This window comes from Dryobates pubescens, chromosome 1 (assembly GCF_014839835.1).
Source record: "Dryobates pubescens isolate bDryPub1 chromosome 1, bDryPub1.pri, whole genome shotgun sequence".
Taxonomy (NCBI): Eukaryota; Metazoa; Chordata; class Aves; order Piciformes; family Picidae; genus Dryobates; species Dryobates pubescens.
In genome coordinates, this window is record NC_071612.1 from 63,773,140 (window position 1) to 63,800,245 (window position 27,106).

At 45.4% G+C, this 27,106-nt stretch overlaps 1 protein-coding gene across 1 annotated transcript; it reads right to left on the minus strand.

Annotated features, from left to right (window-relative positions):
* Positions 1–3,506: 3,506 nt before the first annotated feature.
* On the minus strand, positions 3,507–26,444 carry ITIH4 (inter-alpha-trypsin inhibitor heavy chain 4). The gene is made up of 21 exons (XM_054179075.1): positions 26,360–26,444; positions 23,818–23,978; positions 23,262–23,366; positions 22,263–22,425; positions 22,068–22,178; positions 21,855–21,983; positions 19,939–20,055; positions 19,218–19,386; positions 18,124–18,240; positions 15,599–15,780; positions 14,530–14,712; positions 13,364–13,503; positions 10,817–10,971; positions 10,301–10,333; positions 9,592–9,667; positions 8,564–8,706; positions 8,095–8,208; positions 7,252–7,426; positions 5,655–5,809; positions 4,719–4,821; positions 3,507–3,750 (listed from the first exon to the last, which is right to left on the minus strand). Exons 1-21 carry the CDS (start codon positions 26,432–26,434, stop codon positions 3,675–3,677), a joined length of 2,682 nt encoding a protein of 893 aa, XP_054035050.1. The 5' UTR covers positions 26,435–26,444; the 3' UTR covers positions 3,507–3,674.
* Positions 26,445–27,106: the final 662 nt, after the last annotated feature.

Consider the following 27,106-nt stretch of genomic DNA (forward strand, 5'->3'; position numbering starts at 1 on the left):
CATCGAGACACTTGAACGTGTCCAGAGAAGGGCAACAAGGCTGGGGAGAGGCCTTGAGCACAGCCCTGTGAGGAGAGGCTGAGGGAGCTGGGATTGTTTAGCCTGGAGAAGAGGAGGCTCAGGGGTGACCTCATTGCCCTCTACAACTACCTGAAGGGTGGTTGTAGCCAGGAAGGGGTTGGTCTCTTCTCCCAGGCAACCAGCACTAGAACAAGAGGACACAGTCTCAAGCTGCACCAGGGGAGGTTTAGGCTCGAGGTGAGGAGAAAGTTCTTCACAGAGAGAGTCATTAGTCATTGGAATGTGCTGCCCAGGGAGGTGGTGGAGTCACCATCCCTGGAGGTGTTCAAGAGGGGACTGGATGTGGCACTTGGTGCCATGGTCTAGTCATGAGGTGACAGGTTGGACTCGGTGATCCTCGAGGTCTCTTCCAACCTTGGCAAAACTGTGATACTGTGATCCATTTTGGTTCCTGAGACAGGAGCTATCAGACTGCCCAGCAGGTCTGGTTCTGTTCTGACTTGCTCCATTAAAACAAAAAAAACATAGCTGTGGACAACAGATCTTGACCAACCTGACTAACAGAGTTTAGACACAAGGCAATTCTGGGCACAGCCTCAGCCAGAGCTTTCCTGCTTGATTTACAAGGATGAGGATAAGCTGTGGAGGCAGCCGGAGTCTTGCTAGCTACGACTGAATTGATGACCACAAGTTGACCTCAGGGGCTCTAAGTCTGCTTTTGCGTGGCTTTTGTGGCAGCCTGAGAAACTCCCTCTCAGACTGGTAGAGATAGAAAAATACCCTGTGTAAAATGTGATTCTTGCAAGATTCCTGCAGCATAGGAGATAACTGCAAGTGCAGCTGAAGGTGACAGTAAGGGGAGAAAGAAGTAGCAGACAAATGCTTACACTAGATAAAATTTTTACTCTGACTGCTGAGTGGTACAACACTGGTTAGAAAAGTGAGAGATACGCTGTGTATTCTGCATTGGAATCAGAAATCACAGAATGCAAAATACTGTCTACTGTGTCTTCAGCTTCTAGGGCAAGGGAAGGGAGCCTCAGAAACCAGAAGTCTCAGAACTTGCTTAAGGGCCCAAAAGGGACAGGAGGAGAATGATTAAACCACTAAGCCACAATTCAAGTGGAAAAGAATGAAATGGAACATATTTATGGAACAGAAAGCACATGTGCAGAGGGGAGGCGGCACTGCAGAAAGGATTTGTGAGTCACAGTAGCCAGGCACACCAGTGAAGTCTTTTAAGACCTGATTGGCTCCATCAGCCAGGGACAGCCCTCAGCACAGTCACCTTTGCAGCTCGGGGCACAGCACATCAATGTGGTGTGGACAGTGGGGATGCAGCCTGGTGAACAGGAACAGCTTTGCAGAGAGGTTGTAGAAAGAGGAGGAAAACCCCTCCAACTCCATAAAAAGTTGCTGTGAGGAAGGCTGACAGCTTGCTTTCTTCCCATCCGTCAAGCTTATCAGGATCTGCTTTGCAGGAAGGGAGAATCACATTAACAGGGCAGCAGGCTGCCTGTGCCATCTGAGGAACCTCAGGCATTGCAGGGTTTAGCAGATGGGTTGGAAGAGTGGCCTTCAGGAATGGTCTGCGCACACTTGAGCCTCGCTTAAAGCAGAAGAGACCAGGTGAAAGATGCCCTCCAGCTATCCCCACGCTCCCTGATTTCAGTGCTATTCGCTGTCCCTGCGGCTAGCAGACAGGTGGAGGGGACAGTGCAAAGACACTTATAACTGAAAACAGGGAAGTTTTAATTGGTGGTAAATCCACTGCAAAACCCCAGCAGCAGGTATAGGTAAAATAGGTAAAACACCAAGTTCATTCATCATGGAAATACTCTGCTCTTCAAATTGGTAAGCCTCTCTATGATGTGGCAAAGCAAGCAGCCTGTCATGTAATTTGTTCAGCCAAAGCTGCACCTCCAAATCTTCATCTTGGGTGTACAAAGCCATTCATGCAAACATAATTTGGCATCATGTCTGCACAGTGCTTTTTAAAAACCACACTTCTTATTGCATGGTTTGCTTGATCTTACTGACTTTGGCAAGAAAATTCTTGGTTCAGTACATTGCACTAAAATAAGAAGGTCTTTCCGCTTATATATTACTGGCAGGATAGAAAGCAACTTTTGTTAAGCCTTCCACAATGCATGTTTATGGGTTCAAAGACACATGGAAACTGAAATTATGAAACAAAGTAATTCTGGAGTTAAAATTTGGGGGGGGGGGGGGGGGGGGGGGAAACAACCAACAACCAAAAAAACCCAAAGATTAAAAACCACAGCTTGCATTCCAGGGGTGAAGCTGCTGTGTGTGTTTCCTCTGAAACACCTCCCTGTGCTACGTGTTGTACCTGTTGGCTTGAGTTTTTCCCTTATCTGCAAAACATCTTCCAATGTTTGTATGAAATGGTGCCAAAAAACCCCTGCTACATGTGAGGGCTGAAATGCTCTCTTTCCCAACGAGTCCAAGGTCTGTGTCACAAGTCAATTTCTGCACTACAGAGGTTCTTAGAACAGGCACAGAAAGTTTGCAACAATGAAGGGGACTGCAGCCAGCCTGGGTTGCCATCCCCACTCATGGTCCCACTGCTAATTTCTACATCTGCAGAAGCAGATGTCTTATTACAGCAAGACTGGTGGGGGGTTTCTCCATAAAATAAAACTAGACAGAAACAATAAATTAATACTGCCTCAAACTTCATACTCATCTTACAAAACATGTACTTCAAGAACATCATCATTTGTAGCTGGATGGAGGGTATAAACTTCAGCAGTCTATTGCTGTTTGCACGACACATAGAAACATAGAATCATAAGGTTGGAAAAGACCTCAAAGATCATCATTTCCAACCTGTCACCACAGACCTCATGACAACTAAACCATGGTACCAAGTGCCAAGTCCAATCCCTTTTCGAACACCTCCAGGGACAGTGACTCCACCACCTCCCCGGGCAGCACATTCCAATGGCCAACAACTCTCTCTGTGAAGAACTTTCTCCTCACCGTGAGCCTAAACTTCCCCTGGCGCAGTTTGAGACTGTGTCCTCTTGTTCTGGTGCTGGTTGCTTGGGAGAAGAGACCAACCCCCTCCTGGCTACAACCTCCCTTCAGGTAGTTGTAGACAGCAATAAGGTCTCTCCTAAGCCTCCTCTTCTCCAGGCTAAACAATCCCAGCTCCCTCAGTCTCTCCTCATTAGGGCTTGTGCTTGAGGCCTCTCCCCAGCCTCGTTGCCCTTCTCTAGACACGTTCAAGTGTCTCAATGTCCTTCTTAAATTGAGGGGCCCAGAACTGGACACAGTACTCGAGATTTGTTCAGTTGTGTGACACCCCTGCTTATTTTTGTTGGGACACCTAAGTCTGTGTGTCCATGTTAAACTGTGAGTGGGAGAACATCAGTATTGTCTCCTTCATTCACATGAGTCTTCAACAACATAGCCACACTGGGTATTAGAGACCATCTTAGAAAAACAAACACAAGGAAGCAAGTTCTCTACTTGAAAGTATAATTATTTTGAGTTAAAATATGTCTGACATTTCTTTGTAGTCACAGGTAAGCCTTTAAATGTGTGGGTTTCTTGAGGAGAGAAAGAATCAAAAGTATTTGGAAGATCATCATTTGCATAGTTTTCTTTCCCGTAATACTCTTTGTCTAGGGAGTTAGATCAATTGACCAGCAGGAAACAGGATCACTGGTTGATTCAAGTCTGTAATCTTTCTTGTATTGCCTGAAACAAAACCAAACCAAAGAAAATCTGTGATAAAATAACCAAAGAGCAAAATCAACCCTATGTCTGCAGACAGTTCCGGGAGCCAGAGGCTGGGTGCTGGCACCTTACAACTCCCAGAGGCAGCAGTGATGGGGACACAGGGACGGTGAACAAAGCTGCACACTCAGTGTTTCTTCCACATCACAGACACTTACTAAAAGCAGTTAAAATGTAAACATTTTTTCATGTGGTACATCCAACTGAGGAAACCCCCTTCCCTTGTCCACACAAACAAGGCAGCAGAACTTCATTTGATGTTTTTAATGCAAACCATAGACAGCCCCAGAGCATTTCCCCCCAGCTCACCCCAAAAAGGAGCCTTGAGTTCTGTAGAGTCATTTCAAAAGTAAAAAATTTAGAATAGAGTAGAATAGAGTAGAATAGAGTAGAGTAGAATAGAGTAGAGTAGAGTAGAGTAGAATGGAATAGAATAGAATAGAATAGAATAGAATAGAATAGAATAGAATAGAATAGAATAGAATAGAATAGAATAGAATAGACCAGACCAGACCAGGTTGGAAGAGACCTTCAAGATCATTGCATCCAACCCATCAACCAACCCCACCTAATCAACTAATCCATGCAACCAAACACCCTATCAAGTCTCCTCCTAAACACCTCCAATGATGGTGACTCCACCACCTCCCTGGGCAGCCCATTCCAATGGCCAATCACTCTCTCTGTGAAGAATTTCTTCCTAACATCCAGTCCGAACCTCCCCTGGTGCAGCTTGAGACTGTGTCCTCTTGTTCTGGTGGGCTGGCTGGGAAAAATTCAAGCACAGCTTATTTACACCAAAGAGGTGCATTCTCACAGACAAACTCTCCCTTCATTTAATTTCTTTTACTCACCAGTATTAGCTGAAAAAAATAAATAAATGACTCTCAAAGCATGTACATCACTCACCCTTCCCCTCTGTCCATTACCTGGCAACTTTGTGCTCAGCTCCAGATACACGTAGGAGTCTTTCGTCAGCTCTCTGATTCATATTGGAATTGTTCTCAAATTGTGCTTTTGAGTAAAACTGACCTAAGCAACAGCCACAAGAAAATGATTTAACTATGCAGAACATCTGAAACTGTGATTCATTTAACCCGAACAGCAGCTAGAACACGAAGAAAGCAGCCACCTGCCTCAGACGGCAAACAAACAAACATGCCATGTTTGGAAGCTCCCTGAGCAAGTTAAGAAAACCTCTGTGATCTGCTGCTATCCCTAACATCCCTTGCTCTGATGGGTTCTCACTTCCCCCACACCCCCCCTCCCCGCCAGTGGTATGCAGCCTCTCTGTTTGCAAAGTTGTGGAAACAGCGCCAACGTTAGTCCCACCAGGGTTTTGGAGCTGAGATGTTCCAGAGCAGCTGGTTTTCATTTTGTGAGCCCAAATGTTTACCATTTTTTTCTCTCCATTATTTATAGTCCATTATTTGACATCAGATGAATTTGCTGCATAAATTGTGTCATGCCACAGCACTGTTAAAGTTAAGCCCCACTATTATTTTAGCTTAACACTTAACATTTTCTGAACCCGTAGCAGTCTATTTGCCTGCACCACCGGTGAGCAGGAAAGCATAATGTTACATTTCCAGGGTAAGGCCTCCCCTTTTTGCAGCCTGGATTACTGTGCAGAAAAAGGTGATGTCAGGTGCCTGAAAAGAACAAATTGCATTTTCCCTAGCACCCTCTGGATAACAGCATCCCTGCTGCCTTGCCCGCCCTTTGCCTTTCGCGAGAGCCTGTCAGGACCCAGGGAAGTACAATCTGATTAAGGGCTTATGAAATTCCCCACGCTGTGGTCTCATTCCAGCAGCTCAGTTAGGAGATCATCCTTCCTGGCTGCGTACATCCCTACGGACACATACCCAGAGCTCCGCTGACTTTGTCAGAGAAGCGGTCGGGGTGCAGGAAGTCCAGCCCAAGGAAAGCATCTGGGATCTTTATGAGGGAAATTCTGACTGTGACCATACCAGACAGGGACGCAGTAAAGCTCCTTTCCTTCTCAACTGAGACACTCAGCCTAGGAAGTCAGTTGTAAGGTTATTTCCAAAACGAATATGAAGAAAGAACATGTATTTAACCGGACAACATTAATTAATTAATTAAAATGATGCCATTATTGCCTCCTGTCTCTTTGCAGTTTCATTTCTCAGGATCTGTTGGTGGTTATTTCTAAGCTAGAAGGTATTAAGCAGAGGATCATTTCTCACTGGGCTGCACCACAGAACTTTCCCTGTCCAGGAATGAAAATACTCCAACAGAGAAGAGCTTTTTTCTGATGGAAACACCTCATTGTCCACAAGGGCAACTAATGCTTGGAGGGGGAGGGTGTTTAAAAAAAATAAAATCCATTTTAATGAGGAAAAAAGGCAGAGTAAGTAAACTAATTCTATTTTATGAAGTCAAATAATTTTTTCCTTGGTTATTTCACAAGTTTTTTCAGACCCTGCCTTTCTTCTAACCCATTTGTTTTATTTTGGCCCCATTGGGTTTGCAGAACACAAACATCCACTCTCATTTGTCTTCTTTGCAGACCAGGTTAGATGAAAATGCACCCACAGGCGCTGGTGGACAGGGCACTGAGGTTGCAAGGGCTGAGGTGCTGGCCTGAAGCTGGAAGCTGGGCAAATGACAAGTTACAGCGGGGGCATAAATCCAGCACGTCCTTGGCGCTATTTGGATTGCCAAAAGGTAATTGAAAGCAGTTGGTTTAGGACTTCTGCTATTGTCTAGAACTGCCTGTAAGGGAGAGAGTGCTGTGTGTCCTGTCTGCCTCAGACCAACAGCAGATCCTCCCAGAGGTTTATTCCAGCAGTGGAAAAAAGCTGGCGGAACTAACTAACTGTGTTCAGCTCTTTCTTGTGGAAGGATCCTGCTCTATTTATTCCAACAAATGAAGTCTGCATTTAAAGTACCCTTCCTCCAAGAGCAGGCATTTATCTACAGGCAGCTATTCAAACGCTTTATGCCTTCCCATAAAAAATGCCAGCTGCCCAGATGTGTGTTATTGCTAAAGCTGAAGAGAAAGAAAACTTCAGCCTGTGTGGAGCCAAGAGACAGTAAATGTCAAAGCCATCACTTTGCAACACTCGCTCTATGGCTGGAGGAACACAAAGTGCCTTGGTGGCAGCCGGCACAGTGGTGGCACAGGGACTGCTATCACCACAGTGGGTAGTTTAATTTGTAAGAAAAATGTGCTGCCTCTGACAACGAAGCAGAAAAGCAGGCTGGTGGTGCAGTTGTTATTGTTCTCTTCAGCAGGCATGGAGAATTAAAATCAGACCTCTTTTGTTCTCCGTATTCAAAACAGGGAGTTGTGGAATTGTCTCGCTTCTGCTCACACTGAGTTGGATCAGGACATTTGGAAGCACTTACTTGAAGCAAATGTGAAAGTGGAGGCTTGGATGAAGAAACACCTGATATATTTTCAAGTTTGGGAAAGGACAGAGTGCCATTTCTTACCCCTGGACAGTGGAGGTGGCTGACTTTGTCCATGGCAGCTGAACGCTCCTGTTACTGTGGCCTAGGACAACCCCATTCGTGGAGACGTGGATTTGTACGGGGGGATTCGCATAGTTAATTTCCAGCTGCACAAAGTGATTTGTTCTCTCTCCAAGCTTCCCCCTCACAGTGAGTCCTTAAATAACATTGGCACAAATTTGTCAAGTGACATGTTTATAAGATGTGACTGATCTTAATAAAACTGCCCAGCTCTGTTGCTAAAGCAACTTAAGGGTCTCCTATCTAGTTTGGGAAGACACGGTACCCTGGATTTCAGGTTCAAGTGCCCCAAGATCCATGTGTGGTGGGGTCACCAGAGTCTGTTTACCCCTACATTGCCAGCTCTTCTCGCAGTGATGGCTCTGCTCCATCAGTGCAGTTGACAACTGGCACCGGGGCCATGCATCTTCTGACTACAGGACCACAGGAAAAGTGCAGGACATTCTAGGTGGGCACATTTCTGTTAGCATGCAGGGACCGTGGAATTGAAGGTCTCTACATCCATAGAGGACCCCTGGGGCCAGACATTGGAAAATCCTAAATGCCATGGCTGTGACCCTGGGTGGAGAAGGAGGTGAACTACAACCAGACCTACGAGAACTGCCCTCATAATCCTCAGATGAGTGAAAGCTAATCCTGCCTAACAGAAAGGGAAACTTAGCTACAGCCTCTGCAGTCACTGCCAGGCGCAGCTATGATATGGCCCTTCATGAAACGGGGTTATTCCCACAGACACCAGCTGCTCTCATAGACTAAAGTGGCTCTACTTGCCCTTGGTATCAGAGATAAGTCTGGCTCACTCACCTTGCTCTGGATCTGACAGCAGGTGGACAGAGGGCTGTGCTTGTCCATCAATACGTAGACAGATTATATCATTTTGCTTGGGTAACTGCAGGAGAAGCTGTGGGTATTCGTTGGCTGAAAAGCCAGAAAAACAGTGTTAGCATGCAGAGAAAAGTCTAGTCTGTGCCCTTTGGATACAAAATCACTAAAATTAAACAAAATAATAATTACAGAACAGCACACCCAGACACAGCATCTTGTGTTTACCAAGGTCAACCAGCCCTTCAAAAAGCTGAGGCTGAAGATCTCCTGGTAGTTATGTCCTCGAGCCAGAGAGGCTTTCTCATGGGATATGGGGATGTTTTCCATTTATGTCTGAAGAATCAGCCAAGGCTTGCAACAAGAGGTAAAGGGTTTTCAGAGCTGACAGAGTCAGAAAAAACCCAGTTATGTTAGTTGTTAAGATCAGAGTAGCATATGTATTACTTACCAAGAAGCTGTGCTCTCGTTTTGCTTCTTACCCTGCCAACTGAAATACTTGAAATTAGCATGGAGAGTTTAATGGCAGATTTTCCTCTGAGTTGACTAATTAACCAGGAAGAATAGTGTGACAGAAGCCTTTTTAGCAGAGCTCTTCACTACTTCCATAGAGAAATTTGCTTCAAATAAGCTGTGCCAGTGGGGGGAAAAAGCACAATGTCCATTTCCTGCTTTTTAGGATCAACCATGACACTGGGACATGCTCAGCCTCAGCTGCGCTTAGGGCTGCGTTTTCAATGGCCACAGTACAGCACTGAGCCCAGCACACCCTCCCAGCTCCCCTCATCCAGGCTGTGAATAGCTGCCTATTGACAGCAGCTTCTTGTTTCTGCCAGACTGGAACTCAGAGTGACATCAACCTGAAATAAAAAGGGTTTCCAATGTTTTCTTCATTTGAGGTCATGCCTTGCATCTCTCTCTCTCCACCCTTTAAAGGTGGAGAATTCATTCTGCTTGTTGCCCAGTGAGTTTTTGGATACAGCCATGCACACACGTGCAGATCCTACATGAGCAGCAGCCAGCACCTTCTCTGCTCAATGCAATGGAGCTCTCAGCGATGCCAAGCCCCATCTCTGCAGGGCCCTGAGATCTTCTCCTTGCAGTGTAGGCATTATCATCATGCAGATGGCTGTGCCCCACACTGGTTCACACAGCAAACCCCAGGACTGGAAAATAATGTTTTTAAAACAGCCACTTCCTTCAGCTTACTAATACATGTTTTCCCAGATCTTTTACATCAGTTTTCAGGAGATGTATATGTATAGATATAGATATAGATATAGATATAGATATAGATATAGATATATATTTTACTCTATTTTTAAATTTCTGAAAAGAGAGTAAGACTGTTTTCAGAAGTTTTTAGTTCATTGTGAAGTATCTGTGGATTGAAATACATAAAATGAAAATTAAATGGTGTAGCAAATGGGCATCCATAATCAAAATATCTTTAATAAAGCAACGTTCCTATGAGCCTACATATGAAAATGATTCTGAATAAAATCAAAGGAGAAACACTTACCAGGAGCTGATCCAACCCTCTGTCTATAAGCATCTGGAGAAAGAAAAGAGAGTATCTGTATTTTATTCATTACTGTATTGCATGCCTTGTGGGAGTGTGTCAAACATCAAATCTGTAATTTTCCATCTGCAACTGTCTTCCTTTCCCCAAATTAATTAGCTGCAGTAATGAAGTCTGCAGAACATGAGCACTGACCCCTGGGAAATAGTTCTAGCCAAAGGATGGAAATGGACAAAAAAAACCCCTACTAAGAACTTTGATTGTCTGCTAGATGCTGGGGCCTCACCTGCTCCACGTGGGGACGGCAGCTATTGCTTACTTTTTGCTTCACATATTTCTTCAAATCCCTTCCCTCTATAGAACAAACACCATGAGCTCTGTTTAGTCTTTGTTTTATTTTGGTTGTTTGGCCTTTTTTTGTTTGTTTGGGGGTTTGTTGTTGGTTTGGGGGTGAGGCGGTTTTGTTTGGGTTGGTTTGGGTTGTTATCACTGTGTGATACTGTTTTGGTTGAGGTTATTGTTTGTTTGGGGGTGTGTTTTGTTTGAAGTTTGGGGTTTTGGTTGGTTGGTTGGTTGTGGTTGGTGTTTGCCTGTTGATTTTTTTTTTTGTATGTTTTGGTAGAAATTATTATGGAAATATGCTGTTGAAAACAAGAAAAAACTTACCTCCTGCAGCAAAACTGCTGGACTTCTCATTATCTAACACAAGGAAGAGGGACAGATTAGTGTCATACAGCTAATATTGTTACTTTACCCAGAAAACTTGGGTGCTGGGCTTCAGGGGATGGACATTTTTTTCTGTTAAAGGGCAAGCAAATAGAGCACAGGCAAGACTCTTAGCAATGGAATGCCTTCTTCCCTGCTTTCACTTATTTCTCCAGCCCTACAAAGTGCAGAACCCCTTTGCAGTGGCAGGGATGCTGAGTAACAACTCTTACATTACTGCTGGTTAATATTTAAACAAATGATTTTCCCATCTCAACAGCAGTGCTCATTTCACCACTTCACCTCTTAAAACAATCCCATGTGCTCAGTTTTGAAATGAAGCTAATCTCTGAACTCCTGCCTCTGATGCGGCTTCTTAGCATGTCACATCACTGTCAAATGTACCCACACTGGAGGCCAACAAGAAAATCAGTAACAGCAGCAGATTTTGGGAGGACTATTCAATGCTCCATTTACCAGCTTCGGTGGGTTTGTTTGCCAGCTCCATCTGCTGCTGGTCGCCAGGTTTGGTGACCACCATGGAAGTGAGGGGCGTAACGAAGCTGTACCGCAGAGACAGCTCTAAGGCCTTTGCCTCCAGGGTTTTCTGATCCTCTTCTTGTGCTGAAATACTAAAGTCTGTGTTAATGATGAAAAAAATGATGTATACAGACTATGAGCAGGTCATCTTCTGTTTCGTATTAGTTGTGTCTTAATAGGCGCTTTTCATGGTCAAAGTCTTACTGGGATAACTCAGCTGTTCATGTACTTGCAGGGATGGAGATGCTTAACTGTTTGCAACACTGGAGCCTATGTATGGCTCAAATACATAAAAATAAGGGATACCTGATCTATGAACTGTCTTATGGACATGCTTAGCATTCACTTTACTGGCTATTGCCATTCATTTCTCTACAGGAGATATTCCTGGATATGTATGAACAGCCCAACACAACCATGCAACTCAGTTCTATTTCTCAGTATGGTCTTGAAAGATATTTTCTATTATGCTTTAGATTTGTTCTCTACATAAATTTATTTTATGTGTTCTATATTATGTGTATTATGTTTTAATATATATCTACCATAGAATCAATAAGGTTGGAAAAGACCTCAAAGACCATCAAGTCCAACCTGTCACCACAGACATCATGACTACTAAACCATGGCACCAAGTGCCACGTCCAATCCCTTTTTGAACACCTGCAGGGATGGGGACTCCACCACCTCCCTGGACAGCACATTCCAATGGCTAATGACTCTCTCTGTGAAGAACTTTCTCCTCACCTCGAGCCTAAACTTCCCCTGGCACAGCTTGAGATTGTGTCCTCTTGTTCTGGTGCTTGTTGCCTGGGAGAAGAGACCAACCCCCTCCTGGCTACAACCACCCTTCAGGTAGTTGTAGACAGCAATAAGGTCTCCCCTGAGCCTCTTCTTCTGCAGGCTAAACAATCCCAGCTCCTTCAGCCTCTCCTCCCCTGGCACAGTTTGAGACTGTGTCCTCTTGTTCTGGTGTGATTGCCTGGGATCTATATATATATACATCACAGAATGTTAGGGGCTGAGAGGGACCTTGAAAGATCATCTAGCCCACCCCCCACTGCCAGAGCAGAATCACCTATACCAGGTCACACAGGAATGCAACCAACTGGGTCTTGAATATCTCCAGAGAAGGAGACTCCACAGGCCTCCTGGGCAGCCTGTTCCAGTGTTCTGTTACACTTAGAGTGATATTTTTTTTCCTATGGAACTTCCTATGCCTCAACTTTCACCAATTGCCCCTTGTGCTGTCACTGGGCATCACTAAGAAGAGCCCTTTGCATATCTATAAATATTAATGGGGATCACAACTTAGTCTCCTCCTCTCCAAACTGAACTTTATGTGTATATGTATATATATACACATATATATATGTGTGTATATATATATATATGTGTGTGTGTGTATATATATATATAAATAAAATATATAAATATATATTTATAGATGTACAAAGGTTACATATATAAGTAAAACTTTATATGTATAACATTTTATATAACATTATATATATATATATATATGTATAAATAAAATTATACAGTATGTCATAGTTTAGGCTGGGTGCCCTCTGCTACAGGAGTGTTTCCTGTGTCCAGCAGTCCATGCCCGTGGGTGGACTCAGGAAATTAGGTATTTCTACCATAATCCCTTGCACCACTATAAATTTTGCGGTGGGGTCTGGCACTTCCTCTTTCCTTCCCTCTCTGAGACTTGGTAACTGGGGGAGAGATCTCCCAGCCATGGGCCTGATTGGGCCCAAGGCCACGGGGGGATGGGCAGTCTCAGGCCTGGCCAGCTGAGACTAGCCCAGCAGAGGGAGGGGGAAGAAGGAGCCCTGGGGGGTTTGGATGCACCCTCAGGTGGGGTTTGGAGTCTTTCTGGGTTTACTTTGGTTCCTTTCTTGTCACCATGTTTCCTTTTGTGCACACTCACTGTTCTCTATTTAAACTCTCCACTACTTTTGCAATCAGTTTGTCTGAGTCATTATTTCTGCCTGTGGTGGGGAGGGGGTCTGCCCCAACCCATTGCATTTTGGCGCCCAACGTGGGGCGGAAGGGGAAGAAGCGGACAGGCCTGTTACAGGGAGGGAGTTAGTTCTTATCTCTTGGCAAGAAGCCCAGAAGCAGATCCAGCCGAAAGGGACAGCGAAGGAAGGAAGACTGAGAGAAAGTTCCCAGCTCCCCCGGGTCCAACAATCTTACCTCCCACAATCCTACCAATGAAATTCGTTTAGAATACCAAAATATTTTACAAACATTTAGCCAGTGTGCCCCTTTCTTAAAGGCACAGCCTCAAACGGCCACACAGTACTATCATAAACCTCATATTCCTCACACAGTCATGCTGCATTCTTCCAGTGTTCCATATTTTGAATCCTATCTGCAGTAGCATTTCTACTTCTTGGTGTTTTCCGCTCATATAAATTATGAGTAAGGAATTTGTGCTAGAAGCTCAGGGTACAAAACATGAAAGGAGCTTACGATTTCTCCAGCAGCTGTTGAATGGTTAAGTAAGCCCACAGCCTCTCTGTGAAATTTTCAAAGATGTAACTCTGATTTTGAAACACTCGCTCCTTCTCCTTGACATTTGTTTCTTCTCTAAGAGTCAAGCCACCGGCGTGCTGAAGCGAGAGAAAACTGACCATCAGAAGAGCAGTTCCAAACTTAGACTCACAGAATTGTTAGGGTTGGAAGGGACCTCAAGGACCATCTAGTCCCAACCCCCCTGCCGTAGGCAGGCACACCTCACACTAGATCAGGTTGCTCAGAGCCACATCCAGCCTGGCCTTAGAAACCACCAGGGATGAGGCTTCCACCACCTCCCTGGGCAACCTGTTCCCATGTCTCACCACCCTTCAAGGTGGAAAAAATTCTTCCTGACATCCAATCTGAATCTACCCATTTCCAGTTTTGCTAGTCATATCACCACCTGACACCTTAAAAAGTCCCTCCGCATCTTTCTTGTAGGCCCCCTTAAGATACTGGAAGGCCACACAATTAGGTCTCCTCAGAACTGTCTCTTCTCCAGACTGAACAGCTCCAACTCCCTCAGTCTGTCCTCATAGAAGAGGTGCTCCAGCCCTCTAATCATCTGCATGGCCCTTCTTACATAGTCACATTATTAGACTTCAAAGAAGTCTTTTGGTACCAAAGCGCCCTTTTTGTCTTTCAGTTTTGTCCCTTCCCCTTGGAAAATGCAACCCCAAACTACCCCAACTACCCCAAACTACCAAGGAAGTATGCATTTTGGATATATATCTGGAGTCAAAAACAATGTGGAAAAAATGAACTAATGAACTTGTTCTACTTTGTAATTTTCAAAATTAATAATGCAGATTTCCTTCTTCATTCTAAAAATGCAACTCAGTCTCCTAAAAATGGAGGAAAGGCAACATTGTTATGGTTTTGAACGGAGCTGAAGTTGCTGCTGGCTTATTTGTGGTCATCTTCCAAAGTTTTTCTTGGGTAGCAAATTGAGGAGGGCAAAAATGGTTTGAATTCTCAGCTACTTGTGAAATGGGAAAACAAATGAATGGCCAAATGCAGAGAAAAGATATCACCCACAACAGACTCCCTGAAGTCTCCTATTGTACCATAAAGGACAGAAGGGAGATACGTGCTTCCCAGTTAGTAAACTAAACACTTACTGACTGAGCTTTAATTTCTACTGGCAAAATATCAAGCTCATTGCTAATTTTCCCAGATACTATAATTTCAGATCCTTCAAAAAACAGCTTGAAATTGTTCTTTGTTAATCCCTCCACGGCATTTTCTGGATAGTGCATTTCAATTTTCATTAATATTGGAGTAGCCACCTCTTGATAAAAGCCCTGAAGAGAAGCAGAGAGAGAGAGCACATATGACTGCAAAATTATGCAAATCAGTATCTTAAACGTCTAAAAACTCATTAAGCCCAAGACAGTCTACTGGGACCAAGCAAAGTTTTTTCTTCAGCAGTGTAAGAATGCTGCAACCCTAGAAAATAAGTGTTTGTTCCCAAGGTTCAGCAAACCCTCTTCAGCCAGGCTGACAATACCATATAAACTGTATTGCCCATGGTAATTCATATACCCATGCAGCACCCCCATTATCACCATCCCAAACAGTTCAGTGTTTTGCTTTAGCCACTTTTCACATCTGATTTTTTACACTGGACTTGAAATCCTGAGGGTTAATCTTTGTCTTTCTGGGGCTGGAATGAAGCAAATCCAGTCTCTCCACGTCCAGTCAAAACAGGTAAACGTTACTTCCCAGAAGAGAGAATGTCCCAAAAGTTGTAACAATCCCTCTTCCAGATAGACAAAAAGATCCAGGCTGGTGGTACTGCAGAACCACTTTGCCTGCAGGTGCCTCAAACCACCTGTTGATTTTCAGGGGAAACCGTAACAAACAGCTTCCAATGTTGGCACTTCAAGCAGTTTGAAATCAGGTCCAAGAACAGCAGTTTTTTCCACCACCACCTGCCCTGGATAATTCTTTTTGGAGAGGCACAAAAATGTGTATTTCCAGGTTTGATCCAATGCAGCTGATTTGAGTCTGTATCTAGGGTACTATACCCCTCACATACCCCCAAATTGCCTTTCTCCCTCCCAAGAATTAACAGATGGAACTCAAACCCAACTCTTCAATTCAGAAAAGAGGGGCTTTAGCTGTTAAAACTAGACAAAAGCTGCAGCTGATAGGTGGTTTTTTTCTGGCTCATGCCTTAGTGCTGACCTGGAGCTGCAAGTCAGCATCAGCGTTTTCGTATATACGACGTGCTAAGCCCCCATTGCTTAGGGCCATTTTCTCCAGGAACTTATAACTGACGTCAAACCCAAGGCCAAGGCAGAACAGAGCATATTTCCCATCCACTGCTTTCTGGATGTTTTCTTGAATAACTTCCACGTTGCTCTCACCTGTAATTGAAAGAAACAAACAAACAAAAAGAATCCTGTTTGTTGGGGGGGGGGAGGGTTGGGGGGTGTTAAGGGTAAAAAGGCAGCAGTGTGTTCAATGGAAAATTCAGCCTGAAGTCTTTTAAAAATAATTAAGGAAAAAAAAATATGTTAAAAATACATGGCACAGATTTTCAAACTGGAGATTCTGAGTTCCGCTTTGCATATGGAGTTCCAGAACCTGCTTCTTCCCTCTAATGACTTTTACTAACTTCTACTCCTGTCAGCGTGCCTAAAATGCAAAATATTTTACAAGATTACAGGGGCCTTACAGAGGTTTTTAGGACAGAAGGGACACAGATTACCAGTCCACAGGGCAAGGAATGGAAAGGCTTGATCAAGCGCTGGGCAGACAAGAGCCATCCATAAAAATTATGGGTGGGAATTCAGAGAAAAATGGATTGGTTAATGGTGTCGTTCAGTCAAACTGCAAATTAACTCAGCCACGCTCCAGGCCGCTGTGCCTGACAATGGGAAAGGATTTTCACACCATCGTCTTATCTCGTTTGACGAGCTGCTGATGGCCCTGTATGGGTAGCTTCTCTACCAGCATTTCCATGCAGGAACTGCCACTGCCTGTAGCAGTATCATGGGAGCAGCTCACGTTTTTCCTTTCAGCGTGCTTTGCCCACAAAAGCAGCCGTGCATTGGTGCTACGTGTATTTGCCTATCACTCTGCCCCAGCCAGCTTATGGAGATGTATGTGGTGGTGAAGAGAAGGCAGCACCAAGATCTGAATTTCATTAAAAACCCCAAACCAATAAACTGACCCCAAAGCAGTACAGGCCACACTGTCCAGAATGCAGATTGATCTTATTAGATGGCTTACAGCTGAATTAATATCTTGGAGAGATGGTGGTGCCACACAAAATTTAGACAAAGTCCTATTTGGAACAGGTGATGTTTGTGTCATTGCATTAGGGAGTTACTGCTTATTTAACCCAATAATTCTATCTCAAACCTCTAGTTTGTACTGTCACAGCTGATCATTAGTTAGGAGCTAGATACAGAAAAGAATACAAAACAAAAGGCACCTTTGCTGCACTTTGGCCACGGTGTTGCACTTTGGCCACGGTGCTGCACTTTGGCCACGGTGCTGCACTTTGGCCACGGTGCTGCACTTTGGCCACGGCAACCCCATGCAGAGCTACAGGCTGGGGTCAGAGTGGCTGAGAGCTGCCAAACAGAGAGGGACCTGGGGGTGCTGATTGACACCTGCCGAAACATGAGCCAGCAGTGTGCCCAGGTGGCCAAGAGGGCCAATGGCATCCTGGCCTGTATTAGGAATAGTGTGGCCAGCAGGAGCAGGGAAATCATTGTGCCCCTGTACTCTGCATTGGTTAGGCCACACCTTGAGTCCTGTGTCCAGTTCTGGGCCCCTCAGTTTAGGAAGGACATCGAGACACTTGAACATGTCCAGAGAAGGGCAACAAGGCTGGGGAGAGGCCTTGAGCACAGCCCTGTGAGGAGAGGCTGAGGGAGCTGGGATTGTTTAGCCTGGAGAAGAGAAGGATCAGAGGTGACCTCATTGCCCTCTACAACTACCTGAAAGGTGGTTGTAGACAGGAGGGGGTTGGTCTCTTCTCCCAGGCAACCAGCACCAGAGCAAGGGGACACAGTCTCAAGCTGTGCCAGGGGAGGTTTAGACTCGAAGTGAGGAAAAAGTTCTTCACCGAGCGAGTCGTTCGTCATTGGAATGTGCTGCCCAGGGAGGTGGTGGAGTCATCGTCCCTGGAGGTGTTCAAGGGGAGATTGGACGTGGCACTTGGTGCCATGGTCTAGTTGTGAGGTCTGTTGGAACAGGTTGGACTTGATGGTCTTTGGGGTCTCTTCCAACCTTAGTTACTGTGATACTGTGATACTGTGATACTGTGATACCTTGAAAATATCTCGGGTTTGGGACCAGGAGGGTGAAGAAATATATGCAGGATCTCTCAAATGGGACTATACATAATATATGCAAAATATCCATATTTTGGGTATGAGTATTTTACTTTGGTATTTCAGCTGGAGTATCTCCAACAATTCCCTTGAGTTTCTAAGCTGGAAAGCCAGTGGTGTTTAGCAAAACAGTTTTCAGCAAAAGGGCATGCAGTCATGGGCAGGCAGCCTCTGCTAGCACTTAGAGCCCTTGCCAGAGCTCTCTCATAACTACCCTGTCTGTGAGGCAGACCCAGCGATAGCCCAGGCAGCTTACACCGAAGCTCTTCTGAAACCCAGGCTGTGTCTATCAATGTCTGGGGTGTAAATATGAAAGATTAAAAACATCCAGAAGAGCGAGGACTGGGGTGTGTATTTACTCACCAGAAGTGGGCTGGCCATCTGTCAGCAAAATAATCATGGAGACACTCTTCTCTGGCAGCCCCTCGGATTTGTCCAGCAAGCTGACGGCAGCCAGCAGGGCACGATTGATGTCTGTGCCTGTAACGAGAAAGCAGGCATCACTCACCTGGGAAAGATAATCATGGGCAGAAATCGGTGCACTTCATCTGCCGGAGCCCTGCAGAGTTGTTTAAACTTTTCTGCAGGAAGTAATCCTTCAGAGAGATGAGGATTTAGGGCTTTAGCCTACTGGGCTTAATCACACTGTATTATATTGCAGTGGCAATGCTGGAGTATTCTTTTGGGAGCATTTTCAACACATATGTCATGGGAAATACAAACACATCTAGAGTGATTAAACCCTGCTTAAATAAACACACTGTCATCTGCTAACCTACATTAAGAAATCTCTCCTAGCCTTAGTTAGGAAGTTGAAGAAAGGAACTGGGCACAGGTGGGATTTATTGATGTTAGTGCCTGGGATAAGAAAATCTGTGTTAATACTCACGGCACAACATTAATGGGACTAGAGCCTTTTAGGTGTGCTTACGACTAAATGGTGACACAGCATCAGTGAGTGAGTGATGCAGCTGCTGGAGTGCTTCGTGCCTATTTGACTCCTTTGTTTCTGGGCTGTGACTTAAAACTTTGGATGCTTTTTATTTTACAAGGGGACTCCTGATCTTAACAAAATGAGCAAGCTGCTGTAAAATATTGAGTGACTTACTGTTTTTCTGTTGGAAAAAAGAAATGCACTATTGGGAAATCTTCCAGTCACCTTTGTTACAGAAACATGAAACAAAGCTCTGTGGCTTGTATGGTTCAAAGATATGGTGTAACCATCTCTCTATATCCTTATCAACATACAGTCCCTGATCTGCTCACTCCCATAACTAGCCTTTCCACCCCACTCACCACTTGTAAGTATTGAAAACTGACTTGCTTTGTGAGCGCTGATGGTGGTTCTGTGGCAATATATGACTTACAAAAGTAAGACTTTGTTTCCTAAGCAATAAATTATTCTGTTACATTGGGTGCACATTTGTGGTTACAAGCATCTAGATGGTGCCTTGTACCTCCACTAGCAGAAATGGTTTGCACAAATCCTGCAGCACTTGCCACGTTCTCTGAAGTGGCTTGTAGCAGGGAGCTCTTCCACTCCACCACTTTGCTGTTGAAGGTGATAAAGCTGAAACGATCTTTCAGGCGGAGGTCTCGCAAAATCTTCAGCAGGGCATCCCTTGTCTGTTCCAAGGAGAAAACAATCACACTCAGTATTTCTACTTCTCTGCTGGAATGGGGACTGGAACTGCAGTGTAATAAATGGATCTCTCTACAGAGCAATTCAAAATGCAGCCCAATGCCCTTATTTCATCCTCATGGCATTTTTCAGGACAAGACCATCAGAAGTCGCCACTGCACTTAACTCACAGACATAAAGAAAACATCTATGAGGGCTGTTGCAGGCTTGTCTGCTCTCTAGCAAAGCTTCCTACACAGTCATCAGTAAAGGTAAAGCAGACAAATTAGTTCCTAGAACTTCATCAAACAAAGAAAAATTCTGCAAAGACAGAAAAAGTGCTCTGTGCCTTGATGTTTGATACTCCCGAGAGCAGCAGCAGCAGCAAGGCGTTGCTCTTGAATAGCTTAAATCTAGGCAGACTTAATTTCACTCGTTTCTGCATGTCTGAAAATTTTGCTGTGCATAAACCCAGCCTGTGTTTGCAAAGTGGAATCCAAAGTTACTTCCTCAAAAGGCTGGTGTGTGCGTGCCTGATGCTAGCTGAGGTGAGTTACCTGCTCGATTTTTCTGCCTGCCATGGACCCGCTCCGATCAATCACGAAGATCACGTTTTTGGGCAAGGCTGGCATTTCATGGGGTGCAAAATAATGCACAAAATACCCATTGACAATCTGAAACACAGAGTGTGAGATCAGCTACAAGATTGCATCCAAATAAATAAACTACACTTCATAACATTCCGGCATGAGCAAGAAGGGAGGCGCACGCTCAGTGCTGTCTTTCTCTAGATAAGCTCAAATCGAAGAAGTATTAAAATTTATTCCCTAGCTGGAAGCAAGGCCATCTGTAGAGAGCAAATTACAAGAGAATAACTTAAATAAATAAATAAATACATAGAATACATAGAATAGACATAGAATAAACCAGGTTGGAAGAGACAGACCTTCAAGATCATCGCGTCCAACCCATCAACCAATCCAACACCACCCAAACAACTAACCCATGGCACCAAGCACCCCATCAAGTCTTCTCCTGAAAACCTCCAGTGATGGCGACTCCACCACCTCCCCGGGCAGCCCATTCCAATGTGCAATCACTCTTTCTGTGTAGAACTTTTTCCTAACATCCAGCCTGAACCCCCCCTGGTGCAGCCTGAGACTGTGTCCTCTTGTTCTGGTACTGGCTGCCTGGGAGAAGAGACCAACATCTGTCTGTCTACAACCTCCCTTCAGGTAGTTGTAGAGAGTAATAAGGTCACCCCTGAGTCTCCTCTTCTCCAGGCTAAGCAACCCCAGCTCCCTCAGCCTCTCCTCGTAGGGCTTATGTTCCAAACCCCTCACCAACTTTGCTGCTCTTCTCTGGACTCGTTCCAGCAAGTCAACCTCCTTCCTAAACTGAGGGGCCCAGAACTGGACACAGGAGTCGAGGTGTGGCCTAACCAGTGCAGTGTACAGGGGCAGAATGACCTCCCTGCTCCTGCTGGCCACACTGTTCCTGATGCAGGCCAGGATGCCATTGGCCCTCTTAGCTGCCTGGGCACACTGCAGGCTCATGTTCAGCCTACCACCAACCAGCACCCCCAGGTCCCTTTCCACCTGACTGCTCTCCAGTCACTCTGACCCCAGCCTGTAGCTCTGCATGGGGTTGTTGTGGCCAATGTGCAGAACCCAGCAATTGGATGTGTTCAATCTCATGCCCTTGGACTCTGCCCATCTGTCCAGCCTGTCGAGGTCCCTCTGCAGAGCCTCTCTACCCTCCAGCAGATCAACTCCTGCCCCCAGCTTGGTGTCATCAGCAAATTTTCTGATGATGGACTCGATGCCCTCGTATATGTATAAAATCTATATTTTAATACCCACACATTACATGCCTCAATGCCATATGTACCCCTTTACCTCTGTGTTAGCACTCATGAGGGCATCTCTGCTCGTTGACTGACTGCCATCTTCTAGCACATCCCTGTATACTTCATTATTGCAATGATATGGGAAATAATGTACTTTATTGCTTAGGGCATACATGGCTCCATCAATATTTTTAAGTTCCTACTTTCTTTAGTTATGCCTCAGCTGTCACCACAACTAAAAGAAAATCAAGCAGTCACTTTCACAGCTATTCATCACATTCCTCTCAACTTCAGTTACAAGAAGATACAGATATGCCTTAGATCAGCCAAAACCAATTAAAACAAAGAATGTAAAGAGACATCTAAAAAGTGGCAACATAGATTTGGTATTGAAACAAGCTTTGAAAGATTGATTTAGGTTTTTTTCTGGGCTGATCCATTCTTGCAATGTGTCCGGCGTCTGGCTGAACATCACCATCCGTTCCTGCTGACCCTGAATTAATGGAAGCAGCTTTCCCTGTCACCCTTGGTGTTTCAAAGTAAATGTTGCTGTTTTACTGATTGCACTTCACATTCAGCCCTATCTGTGGCTTGAAAGCATTTTTATTTCTACTTCAGTTTTACCTGCATATCGCCTGCAGTGGCACCTCTCTTAACGTCATAACGCACAACAAAGTCACCGTTCAGGAGGTTTTCATTGAGCTCAGGATTTATCCTCTGTTGATCTGCAGTTGGCTTAAATAAAATATGAGCCTGCAAAGCAATCAGAAGATGAGATTTAAAACAATACAACTTCAAGGTGTCACTGGCAGCAACACCTGGCAGCTGGTGCTTTACCTTGGTTTCACTCTGCACTTTGGTGAGTGCCTTGGTTAGCTCGTTTGTCATGAAGGTGCTGTCTGTCTCCAAGCAGCATATGCCCTGGGGCTCAAAGATGTGCACATCAATCTGGCAGCAGAGAGACAGTCAGCATCAGCATCTCAGAGGGAACACTTTGCTGTCCCCTGCCCAGCCCTCATCAGCTCAGCCCACCTGGAAGTGCGTAACAAGTTGCTTTGGTTGGAGCTTGATCAGCAGCTCAAACTTCCCCAGCTGCCGCTTCAGCAGCTCCTCGTAGGTCAGCTCAAAGGTGACTTTGCTGGCAGCAGCAATGCTGATGGATATGTGAAACTGCTCCAGTTTTCTGCCTGTGATTCTGGGGTGGGAGAATAGAGATTTACCTCCTTTGGGGAAGGCTTGCTTATGGTGGCCACAGTTTATGAAGTGCACTGAAGAACAGCCAAGGGGCCACATGGAATACATAAAACTCAGTAGGAGTAAATCAGTTATAATAGAGAAGGCAGTCATTGCAGGCAGTATTGTATACAGCAGAGACATTACACTGTTCTGCCATGGGCACTGCTTATGTAAGCTGAGAAATGGAGCAGAAACCTGTGCATGTCCCAGACTGGGAAGTGCAGATTACATATACCTCAAAATGCCTGCTTGAGAGTCATGGTCCCCTGTATTTGTTGGGGAGAAGACTCAAAGACCACGTATCCTCCTAGCCTAACAAGGCACTCTCATGGGACTTAGGAAGAAGTTCTTCACCATAAGGGTGGTGAGACACTGGAACAGGTTGCCCAAAGAGGTGATGGAAGCCCCATGCCTGGAAGATTTTAAACACACTCGATGTGGCTCTGGGCAAACTGATCTAGTGTGAGGAGTCCCTGTCCATGGCAGTGGGGGCTGGAACTAGATGATCCTTGAGGTCTATTCCAGCCCTGACAGTTCTGTGATTCTGTATGTGACAGCAAGCCCGAGGACAACACTGAACAGTGACACCTCCCCCTGCAGCCCTTTGCAGAGCCAGGTATAAATCCTACAGAGATGTGACTACACAGACACCCCCCCCACACACACCTCTCCCAGCAAGAGCCCAAGGCTGCTTTTCACACGTAGCCCTGCTGAGAGGTGGCTGGCTCTAGGGTTCAACCTGCCCCCAGCCAAAGAAGAACCCAAGGAAAAGCCTTGCTCAGGACAGCAAAGTACCTGACGAGGCCGGCTCCCTGCCCCTGTGCGACTGCAGTGTCATATTCCTTTTGAGCAGAGGCTTTCTCCTTTATTATTCCTGGATATGCTTTGCCATCAATGGACCTGTTTGGTTTCCATAAAAAATAACTGATGTTAGAAGGAAAGCGCTGGGGAAAGAAAGAAGAGGAATGCTATACTTTGTGCTCCTTGAGGCAAGAAGAGAGGACCCTCTTGGGCTCCCACAGCATTCCACACACAGGAGGGCACCAAGAGCCACCACCACAATACAGCACTCCTCCTTGAAAACTCTCAGGGAGGCTGGAGCAGGAGAAGCACAACCACTGAGCACATTTGAGCATGACCACCCTGTGCAGCAGGCAGCCTAGCCCTGGCCCTGGCCATCTTCTTTCTGTTTGGCTGCCTATTACTTTGCCCAGCAGAACATTTAGTACAGGACCCTTCAGAGCCCAGCTCTCTATGCTTTTTGCTCAGCACCACCTGTGAACACAGACAAACAACCTGCCCCAGCCCCCAGAGCTGCCTCCTCCACAGCACAGGTAAGGACTGGTCCTACATAGAGAAGTTGGTGATGAAGGCTGTCTTGGGCAACTCCACTTCAAAGGTCACCTCTCTGGATTCATTAGCTCTGTTGACAATTTTGCTGGTGATGAGGGTGTGAGCAAATCTTGATGTGACCCTGGAGTCTACATGGAGCTTGTAGATTTCAATACCATGCTGGAAAAAAAGAGTAAACAGGTTGAAACAGAGCCACTGGGGTTTTGCTCCTAATTAGACTGCTGGTAGTAGTAATTATGCTACTAGATACTGTAACTGGAAAAATTTAATGAACTTCATGAAGGTCCAGCCAGAAGTGGGAAGGAGACTTGCTCATGGCCAGACTGGCCATCTGCTTATTCACTTCTCTGCAGCTGTGGCCACAGCCCCACAGAGATCTGCAACTACATCTTCATATTGTCATTCCACAGAAGGCTTTTGCTGAGCCTTTTTCTGTGGTCTTCCCTCTTTGGGGTTGTCTGAAGCAGCTGGTGTGTCACCCCAATACATCACCTAAGACTACCCTGAGGAAAAAAGGGAAAAATCAGATGCCTCTTTAGTGCTCAGCCCATGGGAGGAGACCTGCTAGCTTTTGTGCAACTGTTTGTGTGCTCTCCCAGCTGTTGACTTTGCTGCATGGTTTTCAGCTTGGTGCCTGGTGTGATGTTTAGCAGATTTGGAAGCCTGTGTGGGCCTCCAACCCCTCATTGCCGCACAAACCCTTTGAGCATTTGTGTTTCTCTTGACCTGGTGCTTTCAGGGTTCCTGGTGCTTGAGGGAGGAGGACACCATTCTGGAGCTGCCTGAGAACAACTCATGGAGCAGCTGGACTGGGAACTGCCTGGAGCACCTGCCTCTAAACACCCACCTTTGGCATTTTAAGGCCCTGTGTTCAGCAGTGACACTAAGAAGGGTAGATCTGGATATCACCAGTCTCACAAAAGCTCAATATTTCATTAAAACAAAAAAGCTCAGCATCAAAGCAGATCATCACACTTCTGGTTTCACTTTCCCAGCCTTACAAATGTTTGAATGGCTAACTGATCTTTAGTTATTTTGACAATTCACCTCCTGTACTTCACTCATCCACTGATGGCATCCACTGGCCACCTCTTAGTCAGAGCACTGGCTCCAACTAATTCAAAATTCAAAAGTTTAATCAAGCTAAACATGGCCATTCAATACAAAGAGATTTGTGGTTGGGCATCAGTGCAGGAGGTTCCTCAGCCAGCACCCTATAATGGATGGTTGTTTTTTTTCATTATACATTGCCAGAGTGTTCTCCAGGAGAAAGGGCTGAACCCCCAAAAGATGCATTAAGAAAACAGTTTTCCAATCCTGGCAATTCAGTTGCCTCTCTCTGCCCACGCTTCTCTGCTGCTCACTCCCAGCTGAAGCCCTCCCTACCCAGGCTGGGGCAGTCAACCCCAAGAGCATCTCTTCCCACAGATTTTCTGAGTACCTCCAAGTACCTCTGCTCACATTTGCAGCTCTGTCATGCTCAAACAGTCCTGTGGCATGTTTGGAGGAGAGCTTTATACCATGATTGACCCTCATTAGAGCAGTGCAGGCACATGGTGGCCACTGCTGCCCATGGAACATCCTGTGGCATAGGAGAAGCATGTCCTGTGCAAAACATTCCCTGTGCAAAGTCCACCCTGTGCCACATACCGAAAGAATGCTGTGGGGATGAGGGATGGGGACCTGCACTCCTGTGCTTGGCCAGCCAGCAGCATTTTAGGCTGTGACCAGCACCAAGGAGCACACAGCATGGTGCAGTATGGTTTGGGGCATCACTGTGTCCATCATGAAGGAAGCAAAAGAGGATCAGCCCCAGGTGAGTACCCAAAAGCAGCAGGGAGCAACTTACGACTGCTTCCCATGGCACTGCAAGTCCATACAGCACATCCACAGCTTCTTGCAGTGCCCTTGGCCACCCCTGCAGCCACCAGATCTGTCCCTGTCTGTCACAGACCCACCTGCACTTGGGTTGTACGTCACACTTCTCTGAACAGGTGCAGTGGAAATAAAACCCTTCAAGCACAAGGCTTCCTCCATTGCTCTAATGCTGATGTTTTTAAAATACAACCAGCCACAGGCACATGCTTTACTCCTCCAGACATTATAAACAGCTGCCCACTCCCCTCTTTTCTGTCCCATAGATGTTATTAAATGCATGTCAGAAACCTCCTGGCACTGCAATGGTCCTTGCTGCACCAGCACTATTTTGAGATCCAAACCTCACCCAGTGACCAAGCTGAACCTTCAAACTTGGTATCTTACATCCCCAGGGAAGTGCATGACCAGACACATCTGCAAATGCTTTCCCATCACATTTACGCTGCAAAATCCCAAACAGACAATCAAAAAGGTCTTAAAAGAACCCAGAGCTCTGAAATCATACACTTGAGGCCCCACAGAAGGTGGTTACCAGAGTTAGCTACCTATGTTATTTGGCCAGTTACCAAGACACCACTGGATCATCCAATGAGCAAACAAGGTATTGTCAAAAAAACAACCCCAACACAACAAAAACACAAACAAGGAAACAGAGCAAATACCTTTAGAGCAATAGTTTCTGCTAATACTATGAGTGAGGAAAAGACCATCAAAGTGAGCAATGTTCTCTCCTCCATTTTGGAAACACCAGATTCTCAAATGAAAACCTGGTTTATCTTAATCAGTTAATGAGTAACTTGCACTCAGGGATCTTGTGTAGACTTTGAAGAGCTCCAGAAACTTAATATTTGCATGTTAAACACAAGGGAAAGTTGGACTCAGCTAAAGTTTATTTTTCCAACAGCTCATTGCTGCGCTCTGCACCTGACTTTACCTGCAAACTAAGTGGTGGGGGGGGACTCACTTCACCTCCCTACTTTGTCATAAAAATCTTAATCCAACAGGGACTTCAAGCAGTACTTGAAGTTTTTGTTGGGCAAGGGCTGGCTCATAGCCCTGGAAAAAGAAATGCTCTTGTAAGTTCAGTTTTTCTACACAAATAGTTATGGGCAGTAGTATACTAATGTAAGCCCTAAAGTACAGGCTCACTCATGTGGTGTTTATGTAGGCTCCTGGTGCAAGACAGCTGGCATGACTATTTGCAAGATATTTCTCCATCTGAGCAGTTGCAATGCCTGCCTCTTCCACAAAGCCTTTTAAAGATGTTGTGGGGAAAGAATTGTTTCTTAGGCATTGGGGCAAATAGACTCTGGGAACGATCCATTTCAAGAGGTCTTTTCTTGAGCTCTGCAGCTGCAGAAATCAGGATGAGAAGCAGGGATCAGCGAACAGCCATTGCTGCAGTGGTG